At 29.2% G+C, this 11,114-nt stretch overlaps 1 protein-coding gene across 1 annotated transcript; it reads right to left on the minus strand.

Annotated features, from left to right (window-relative positions):
• Nucleotides 1-6,071: 6,071 nt before the first annotated feature.
• Nucleotides 6,072-10,323, minus strand: LOC118031990 (uncharacterized). The gene is made up of 2 exons (XM_035036553.2): nt 8,472-10,323; nt 6,072-6,644 (listed from the first exon to the last, which is right to left on the minus strand). The coding sequence occupies exon 1, from the start codon at nt 10,240-10,242 to the stop codon at nt 8,509-8,511; it is 1,734 nt and encodes a 577-aa protein (XP_034892444.1). The 5' UTR covers nt 10,243-10,323; the 3' UTR covers nt 6,072-6,644; nt 8,472-8,508.
• Between the last annotated feature and the right edge of the window lie 791 nt (nt 10,324-11,114).

The raw sequence follows: 11,114 nt of genomic DNA on the forward strand, positions 1-11,114 counted from the left end.
AGAAAACTGTAGTCCTTGTCGGATATATTTCATACGTGATGGAATTGTAGATAGTTTAATGGAACAATAAAAAATATTTTATATAAAGTATTATTTATTTCATGATATAATAGAAATAGTTAAATCTATAATATTTAAATTAAAAACAATTTATATATATATATATATATATATATATATCATTTTATAACCTCAATTTCAAAAGTATTCTTAACTAAACACATTAAACTACTTTATATTTATTTCAATATCAACTATAATTTTAACCAAACACATATAAATACCAAATCAACCTCAGTCCAAAAGTATTTTTTATAAAACAATTTTTTTCAAACCACAACTACAAAAGCTACCACAATACATCCTTTACCTAGGGTGTCCAAAAAAAGTCAATAAAAATTATATGATCATTTACAGGGTTGCTATTATATTTCAATTAAGAATTAAAAAGCCTTTTAGTATAACATTATAAAATTACAAAACTGTCATTGTTGTTAAAAAGAAAAAATCCTTGAACCTTTTTTTCTCTACCCTATCCATCTATTTTTACTATATTATAGCCACCCTTTTTTCTATAAAAAGAACTACCATTACACAATAATTTACAATTGCAAGTCAGGAAGGGAAAACAAAACTAGACAAAACCATTTAATAGGTGGTTCAGTGATAAAAGAAAATTTAGAAAGTGAATATAATACCAAAACTAGACATGATATGAAAATTTATAGCCACTTCTCCTACACAATTGCAAAAATCAATCACCACCACATGGAACCACATATAAATGATCTTAATTTGAGACCTCTCTACTTCAAAATGAAAACTCAAGCCTTTCTTTTCTCTAGTTTCTTGCTCAATCACCTTTAAAATTATCAAAAACCCATAATTTCTATTATAATTTGTATACCCAAAACCCCATAAAAATTAATTTTCAATATTTTTTTCTCATCAAAACCTACTAATCTAAATCCACCAAAGCTCCAAAATTTCATAATTTCTCAGACCCATATAGTACCTATTTCACTACAGTTTGGAATTTTCAAGTTACCTTGAAAGTTTAAGGGTTTCTTTATTCACTCTCATAACAAAAACTCAAAACTTAATTTAGCTGAGGATGAATCCAACCCTGTAAAAAAATAGCTTTTTTTTTCTTTCTTCTCTTTTATGTTATTAACAATAAATTAACCCCAACTTCCAACAAGAATCCAAACACTAAAGAGCTAGATTTAACAAAAAAACTCAGCCTTATATTCTCTATGTATTCTTAAATCAAAATAACAAAACCAAAATGGAAAACTCATTTTATGAAATTAATCCTTAAGGCCAAATAGCTTACCTAGATCTGGAAAAAGAAAGCTCATATTTCTCTTATGGTTTGATTTCCAAGGAAATAAAAAAAATTAATTATTAAAAAAAAATAGATAGAGAGATAGAAGAGTTGAAGTTGTGTAAATAAATGTATGTAATACGAGATGATGATGATGATGATAATAATAATGATTATGAGAAGAAAAAGAAGAAAGCATGAAATATGGATCGCTTGTAATTGTTAAAGAGAAAACGAGATAAGAAGTTGATTTCAATTAAGAAGAAGAAGAAAGCAAGAAATAGGAATCGTTTGTTATTGTGAGAAAGAGAGATAAGAAATCAATTTCAATCAATAATTTTCAACCAACTCATGTTGGTTATAATATATAAGGGTACTTTGGTCATTTCCTTTGTTTTGAAAAAACAAATTGACCCAAGATATAAATTGTAATTTTTCAAAACTTATAGGCAACTGCAAACTAAACTATAGGATGTTATGGGTGATTTTCCCATCAAATTAATATAATTATCCTTGTTACAAAACATGGACCGATTCCAATGAGTCAATCTAAGATCCAGCTCACCGAAGACTTGGAAAATAGAAGAAGAATTTAGCTGGCATAACCCAGTCAAAAACCTAGGTCGACCCATGATTTTTTCAACCCGGGGTTAACCAAGATTAATGGATGACCCAGGTTGACCTCTTTACCTATGACCTAGACCTTGCTTCGTAATCCAAACTTTGTCCCGAGTCGGGTTATAAAACTATGAAAATAATTGTTTTTATACTTACAAGTCTTAATTGAACAATTTTAGAATTAAGATTTTTTTACATGGATGTTTTAGAGATAATTTTTTTTTTTAAAAATATTGCTTTTGAAGATATTTCTCTTTTATACGTTATGTTTTAAAAGTACAGAAATTCATTTTAAAAGTATTTGAGGACATTTTTTATGTTTTTATTTTTGTCTCTTCAACCAATCATGTTTTTGTCCCTATTTTCTTTATTTTTTCTATCCCAAAACTATAACTTAACACTATCTTAACATTGCACCAAGGTTCATCCTCAATGGAGGCAATCGAAGGAAAATAAATCAACTGCATATTGATTTAAAAAAAAAAAATTTTTGAGAGAGAAAAGAAAGGGAGGGAATGGGTAGAAATGTTTTTGTTGTAATTACAAATTGAGACTTGAGTTTTTTTTTTTAAAAAAAATAAAATCTCATTTTAGTTTTATTTTGTTATAAATACATATAAGTTAAGAATGACAAAGGGTCGAAATTGTATGATCCAAGATTAGGTTTTAGATTTGGGTCAAACTAGATTAGGTTGAGTTTTGTTAAATTGTGTTTGTAACAAGAAAAGAGAGAAATCATGGCAGAAGAGAGAGAAATTTTATTTAACTTATTTGTCATTTGTGGTGATATTACATGTAAAGATAGTTTTTTTTTTTTTAAATTTAAAAATTACTTTACTTAGTATGTAAAGTATAATTTTTTGAAAAATAAAAGTACAGTAAAAAAAATAACTAATTATGTTGGCACACCAAGATAAATTACCATAATTATTAAACTTGATACAAAGTTAACCTGTTATAAGGCTCGGATCACAAATCCAATAGATTAATTCAATTTAATTGAGTTAACTTGATTTTGATTGAGTTTTGACTGGATTAAAAGCTATCATAGTAAGTTAATTAAGTTAAATCAAGTTGAATTCAAGTTGAATTTTTTTGACACCCAACCCAAGCTAGGAAGGGGATCGAGTAAGTCGCGGTTCAACCCATATAGCAATGCCATGTTTAATAACAGTGTAAACTATTCGAATTAGCAACAAAGATATCATCCTAGCCATTAAATTCTGGCATGAAAAAGAGGAGAAAAGTCAAAAAGCTCCGGTAGTGAAATAAGAGAGAAACTTTGCAGGATTGTTTAGGCTTCATGGCAATAGTATAGTAGCTTTAAAGGGGCTCACATGGAGAGCTTTTCCTTTCTGGTATCAGATGCAAATAATCAACTTGTGTGGAGGAAAGTGTAGAGTGCCGAGCAAGAATTGAGAGGGAGGGAAGCAGCAACATGTTAGACTGCGGTATCGTACTTTTGGGGACCCACGACTTTTGCTTTGCCAGTCGCCTCTCCCCCTTTTTTTTTCCGGCGCCGGCCCACCCTGCTTCCCTACATTGGCGTCGTACCTTCCTATCCCCTTTTAACTTGTTAATTAATGGAATAGGTTCCTCTTCCCCTAGTCTTCTTTACTCGTATCCATATTCTCGATATCATTAAGGCGCCCGCTCTGTGATATTGCACGCTAGTTGAAAAAGAGAATAGTTTTTTTTTTTTACCCAAGTTACCTGGCGGTTAAGAAAAAAATAAACCTAAAAAAATAAAATTTTAAAAAGTACAAATTTTAAATATTTAATTAGTAATACATTGGAGTGTTTATTTTTTAAAAAAAATATTAAGATATTGACATCTTTAATTAATTCAAATTATTCATGGTTAAATTGTAAAACTTGCTATAAGAAATATGAGATAATGATAAAATTTTGAATTTATATCAAAATAAATTAAAAAAATCTAATTATAAAGAGTCGGATATTTTGGGCTAAAAGCAATATATATAAGATAACAACGACAAGGAATGTCATGGCACTTGATTTTTTTAGACACAAAGAAAAATGTAAATGCAACTCTAGTATAATATTTCAAAATAACATGAAAGAAAAAGAAAAATAAATTCAATTAATTTAATAAGATAAGAAAAGACAACCCTAATTTAATAATATAAAAAAAACAAAATAAACCACGGTGACTCTGTTAAATTTGAGTTAATATTTTAAAAATTGATACCCATAAAATCTTATACTTTGGACTTAATCAAGAAGGTCAATTATCAACAAAATTAATATTGAATAATAAAGTAAAATAAAATATCATAACTCGGGAAATCTCATACCCAGTTTTAATTAAGAATATCAATTTTCAACAATTTAATATTGAAGAATAAAAAAATTAATTTAAAAAACTTGTCAACGCGTAAAATTAACAAATAAAAAAATGAGGATCTTGATTAAAAAAATTAAAAAAAGGATAAAATCACAAAAAAAAAAAAATTAATTTTATAAATCACTTAAATTTTTTTTTTTAAAATGACAATAAAAAAAATATGGATCAAATCTAAGAGGTGAAAAAAAAATTTAAAAAAAAGGAAATTGAAAATAATCTACGAATTGAAATAATTTTCTCAAATTACAAAATTATAATTAAGAGAAGAGAAACTAAAAATAAAGGGTAAATAAATTAAAGGGTCGATGCGATGAATCAAATGAGCCAAATTGGAGCAAATCACCATAAACTCACTGCCTAGAAAAGAAGAGGACGCCATGATGGATCAAATGATAAAGAAAAGGCATGATATCACAACAAGAGTTAGCTTCATATGCGCAACGGAAGATAGTGGAGCGGCTAACATGCGTTGCATGTGTCAATATTTTTTTTTTTATTATTTTATTTGTACAAATACTAAAATCCTCTTAATACTAAAGGATAATAATAAAAAAAAAAACTATGATAAAATTACTATAAAGGCCCTAAAGTCAATGCCAAAAACTTTTTATTGTATGGGCAACGGAGTCATTATAATGTTCATGAGAAATAAAAATCCTATAGAGCACCTAGACCAAGGTTCTAATCTTTAACTTTTAAAGCATAATACAATAATTTTACAGCTATAAAAAAAATAAAAATGAATAGTGTTGCCCCCAAACAAATAAAAAATAACAAATTAACCTTATGAAAAGATTTTTCCACCCCTCAAGTCAAGCTCATTTGATTTTTTAATCAAGGAAAAAATCATAATTTTACTACCAAAATTCATAGTAATCTAAGACACATCTACAATATTTTTACAATGAGGTTTAGGTTTTGGTAATCATCAATTGATTAGTAAAAGTTTGTTTGGTTAGTGTGTGTTTAGTATTGTAATGCAATGTTTTTTAAAAATATTTTTTACTTAAAAATCTATTAAAAAAATTTAAAATTTAAAATTTATTTTTAATTTTTAACATTAGTATATCAAATACTTTAAAAAATACTATAAAAACATCAATCTAGTTTTTTAAAAGTGAAACATATTTTTAAAACACGTCTAAAAACATAAATTATCACACTTTTTTATATTCACTAAACATAGGGATGGTGACATTTTCTTTAATTTTGGGGGCTTTTTCACAAAATCTAATGCCAAAATAATGTTTGGCAACATTCTTAAAGTTGCTTAGAAAGGTGATTTTTTTTTTTTTTAAATCCAGAAACTACAAGGTGAAGTTTTTTGTAATATTCTTTCGATATGTGTTAGATAATTTCCGAAATAGCAACAATTACTATCCAATCACAACCCAAATTTAGCGTGCAAATCACCTAACCTAAACACATACAAGGACTTGAATTGGCTAAGGTTTGAGCTTTCCCTCGTGATAATTTTATTTCAAGTGTTCAGAAGTCCATCAAGTGGTTGCGAAGTATAGATTATTTTATTAAACAATATTTTTTTTTATCTTAAAAAAATTATTTTTAACATCAATACATTAACATAATATGATATCACTAAAAAATATTGATTTGAAACAAAGAAAAATAAATTTTAAAAAACTTTAATTTTTTTAAAAATATTTTTAAAACACAAAAACAAACCGGTATACAATTAAATTATTTCTTCATTACTATTCGTTATTCTCCATCTCTTTAATGACTCTGGGTCAGGGTGCTGGATGCTTTGAGCTGTGCATGATCTATTATTGTGTACCACTTTTAAGATACCAGCTACGTTCATATGGATTAACAACATTTGCAATCATCATCATGCATGCTATGATTCGTCTCCTCCACAACTCAAAGCACCAAAAAAATAAAAAAAAGAGATTGCTACATCCACCCATTGACACTCTCTTTAAAGAATTCACGCTTATGGCTGTTACAGGTAAGAGCACACAAAACTCTCCTGGGATGAGAGCACTTATCAAAAGGATCGGTTAAAAAAAAAAAGGAAAACCAATTGAAAAGGAAGAAAAAAACATGACAAATCATCACAGCCTCTCTTACAGATTACGAGAAAATCAACCGTCAAGATTAAAAAGACAAGAACCGAGGATACTCCATAAAAAACCGCATCCACGTATGCTTTTGACACAAGATACTACGATATATTTGTGTGAATAATTCGTGTATAAATAATTTTTTTAGAGATTGGTGAGATAGAATGGTGTGGAGTTTAACATGTATGCCGGTTTAGTGTTTGCCCACCAAAGTGATTTTCTACCTGGACAGTTACAAAGAATCCTGCAATTAAAATCACAATGCTACTACGTCAGGTTAATGAAAAAATAATTGCATGTAGAAATAATTATTACACCAATCTAATCTTCTGACTAAATTATGATTTTTTTTTATTGCATGCTAAGTCTAAAGAGAAAAATAATAAAGAATTCTTTCCACCGTGTAAAATTTGATGGTTGAAGCTCAAAAATCAAATACAAAATGTGTAAAAACCATTAAGAAAGTGCACACAAAAAACCCTAATGAATGAATAGACAGCAATGAATGAACACTAATTAATGTTGTTAGAGCTACTGCCGTAAACCTTGCCCTAGAGCAATAAATATGAGAGACAAAATTGTTACATTATATACAGTATTCTAACTGGAGAAGCTGCTTTGATTTCTTTTCTATCTTTTCTTTTTTGTTATTGATGTTTTAATAGATCATCGGTTAATCACTGCTTTATGACATGAATTAGCTTGTCCATGTGTCTTTGTTTCACCAGCTTGGTTTATGTCTAAAGTTTGTGTTTACCACTGTATTAACTTTTGCGGAAAAAAACGGTTTTGAAAAAATATTTTTTTAAAAAAATATGTATTTGATTAAAACTATTTTAAGATGAGTTTTTTACAAGTAAAATAAATAAAAAACAGGTACCCATCAATAAAAAACAAGTTATTTTTAGGTTCTAAACCAAGATCTGAAGCGTAATTATATATAAAGCCAATACAGAAACAAAAAAGTTAATTTAATTAACCAAATATTTTTTTCTATAGTTGGGTTAAAAAAAAAAAACTACCACATGGAAGAACTAGATCTGTATAATAATTTCTTGTATGAGATTTCCTAATAACTATTAACATATTTGCTGGGTGAATGATACATTTTGCCTCTGCAGCCTAGTTTTTATTTTCTATTCTACCCTTATGTTCTCCGGAGATTTTTACACTCCATCTAGTTTGTTAAATCAAGTGACATATATAAAAAATTTATATTTTGATTGATAAAATCATTATAGAAGAAATATATATATATATATATATATATATATAATAAAAAATCAAATGAAAAGCTTTAGTCAATGTAAATTTATCACAAAATAAAAAAAAAAAAAAACTGTAAAAAATATTCTCCTTTAATATTAGTTTTAAAATACCACTATTTAGAAATTAAAATTCAATAAAATATTTGTTATCAATATAATTATGGATGATAAATTATTGGATGTTTTGGATGATATTGTTGAAAAATAAGAATAAATATTGGCTTGTTAGTTTTGTTATTTTTTCTTCAATTTTTTTTTTACATGTCATTTTTTTTTTATTTCTCATTACTTTTTTTTCATGTATAATTTTAAGAATATTTATAACTAAATTTTTATTTTTCTTTATTTCATAATAAATTTCCATTGGTTTAGTTTTTCTCATTCCAAATATTTTTTTATATATTTAATTTCAGATAATTTATTTGGGTGTGAGGTTGCATTGGACTTTTTCAAATTTACAAATTTTTTTTTAAGTTTTAAATTAATATTTTTATTATTTTTTTATATGTTAATGTAAAAAAAATATAAAAAAATATTATTTAAATATATTTTTAAATAAATAAAGCAATTTCCATAATCCACCAGACCAGACCATATCGTTGTCATCAAAAGTTCTAGGCCCCACAATTCACTGGCCCTACCAATTTGATAATATCCAAAATAAAACATCCTTAACAAGGTTACCAAATAATTAAATGAAGGCGCTACGATTAAGAAAAGAGACACTTGGCAACCGATAAGTGGTCAATAAAACATAAATTTTCATCATTATGCTTCCAAAAAAAGAAGAAAAAAAAGCGTACCTTTTTTTTTGGCGGGGGAGGTTAGTGTCTTTTCTACTTATTCCCTCCAAGTCCTAGAAAACATGCTCTTGAGCCTATTCTCGGAAAGTCTCTGCAATGCTTTCTTAGCACCAGCAACCTCCATCTCCGCCAACTTCTGCAGATGCTGGCAAACTCCAGCGGCCAACAGCCTCTTCCTACACCCACCGCTCCTTCCACTCAATAACGCATCCACTACCATCACCGGAAACTTCTTGTCAATGAGCTCACATCTAGGATCCAACATCTGCACCAATTTCATCAAACCCTTTTCATCCCTCGCCAATTCTTTCTTGTTCCATCGGACTGTCAGCAATGACAGCAACGCAAGCGCTCCTGCCTCTTGTATACCCACTGGCTTAGGTGACTCCATCAGCTTTACCAATGAACCCATGCAGCTAGCGATAGCTCGCTTATTGCCATCACTAATTGATAAATTAGCTAGTAAAGATGCTGAAATTTGCTGCGAAATTATGTTTCCATGTCTTATAAGCTCGCCGAGATGGACAATGAGAGCAGTTGATGATGACAGAATCTGAGATATACAATCTGATACCGATAGAGAGCTAATTGCACGTAAAATGTGTTCTATTGTACATGAAGTACTTGACAAATCCTGAATCAAATACATTAATCTCTGCAATCCCTTTTCTTGTATTATCAAAGTGCGAAAATACTCCCCGGAAGAGGCTAGTATTGCTACACAATCAGCTGCCTTTTCTTGAGCAGCGCTAGTACCTGAAACAAGCAAATGAATTATAACTGGTACAACACCTTCCTCTGCTAAAGCCATCCTGATATCCTCTACTCCTGCAACATTTCGAATAGCACCGACTGCGTGTGTCTGTGTCACTTGTGATCCACATCGGCACGCTTCAATCAAGACTGGAACACCACGATATGCTGAAATAGCCCACCCATTATCAGGATCGTCTGTGATTGCTTCAATCGCAATGGCGGCCTTTTCTCTAACAGGCATTGACCCTGTTTCAAGAACCCTCAATAAATGTCCCAATCCTCCCTCTTCAAATATAATCTTTCTTGATTCACCGTCGGACGAAGCCAGAATTGAAACAGCAGAAACTGCTAGTTCTCGAATGGAAGGTTGATTGTTAAAATCAAGCAAACCAATCAAATACCCAATATTTCCTTCCTTGGCAACTAAACTGGCTAACTTTTGGTCTTCATTTAGGACCTGAAGAAGTGACTCCAATGCTGGTCTTTTGAACTCAGCACCACCGACTTGTAATCTGGTGAAAAGGTCGTGGATAAAAAAGACTAATTCCTCTTTGTTTGAACCGGGACCTGGATGAGACAGAATAATAGCATTGGATTGGTGAAGCACTCCAGATCTGAGAAGCAAACCGAGGTCGTGGAGGTGATTGGAGAGGGACGAGGAGGCGATATCAAGGTCGCTTTGAAAGAGGAGCTTACCGCCAAGGAAGGAACAGGTAGAAGAGCATTGGTGAGAGAGGGAAAGGAGGCGTTGGAGAGTGGAGAGGAGAGAAGGGAGAAGAGTATGGAGAAGAGGGTTTTGGGGCCAGAGAGGGGAATCGGAGAGAGAGGAAAGAGAGGACTGGAGAGAGGTTAGTTTAGGGCGAAGGACTTGCCACCGTCCAATGAAGGATTGGACGGTAATGGTGGACAGGAGGAGGAGGGAGAGAACGTTTGTTATTAGGTTTAGGAGTGTTTCCGGTGGTTGTTCTTGTGGTGGATCCGAGGTGGCGGTTGTGGGATGCATTTGGTCCGGCATCGGGTTGAGTCGATGCCAAATATTAAGCACATAAGACACTAGAGAGTGGGTTTGCTTAGAGAGAAAGGAAAGGAGAAATAGAGGTGGACCAGGTGGTGATCTAACATAAACTGAACTCGTTGTTTTTTTGGAAGAGATCGAACTTAGACGAGGTTAGTTTCAAGTGTTAACTTTTAACTTTTAAGTTAATGTTTGAAAATTTCTGATTATATTTTTAAAATATATTAAAATAATATTTTTTAATTTATTTTTAATATTAATATATTAAAATAATTTAAAAATACTAAAAAATTAATTTAAAGCAAAAAAAAAATTCAAATTTTAATAAAAAAAAATAAAACTTAAAACACTTAACTTAAAATGTGTTTGGATTGTAATAGTTTTTTCAAATTATTTTTTTATTTTAAAATATATTAAAATAATATTTTTTAATTTTGAAAAATTATTTTTATATAAGTATATTAAAATAATTTAAAAATATAAAAAATATATTAATTTAAAATAAAAAATAAATAAATAATTTTAAATTTTTGAAAAGCACTTTCTAATCCAATAACAAACAATACTTTAATAAAATTATATTAATTTTGTTTAGCCAGTAAATTTTGAATAAGACTAGATTAAGTTAATATAGATTTTTTTTAAAAAAATTTTATTTAAGATAACAAGTTTTTATTAAAAAAAAAAAGTTGTTTTTGAGATTAAGATAAATTGTTATTATGTTTTTTAAAGTTTTTTTATTTAAAAATATATTAAAATAATATTTTTTATTTTTTAGAATTTATTATTTACATTAATATATTAAAATAATCTAAAAATAAATAAAAATTAATTCTTAGCGTTTCCCCATTAACACGTAACACGAAAAGTGG

This window comes from Populus alba, chromosome 2, assembly GCF_005239225.2.
Source record: "Populus alba chromosome 2, ASM523922v2, whole genome shotgun sequence".
NCBI lineage: Eukaryota > Viridiplantae > Streptophyta > Magnoliopsida > Malpighiales > Salicaceae > Populus > Populus alba.

Excerpts from the sequence above, each read along its gene's own strand:
- LOC118031990 (XM_035036553.2), bottom strand. The coding sequence starts at position 10,242 with ATGCCGGACCAAATGCATCCCACAACCGCCACCTCGGATCCACCACAA.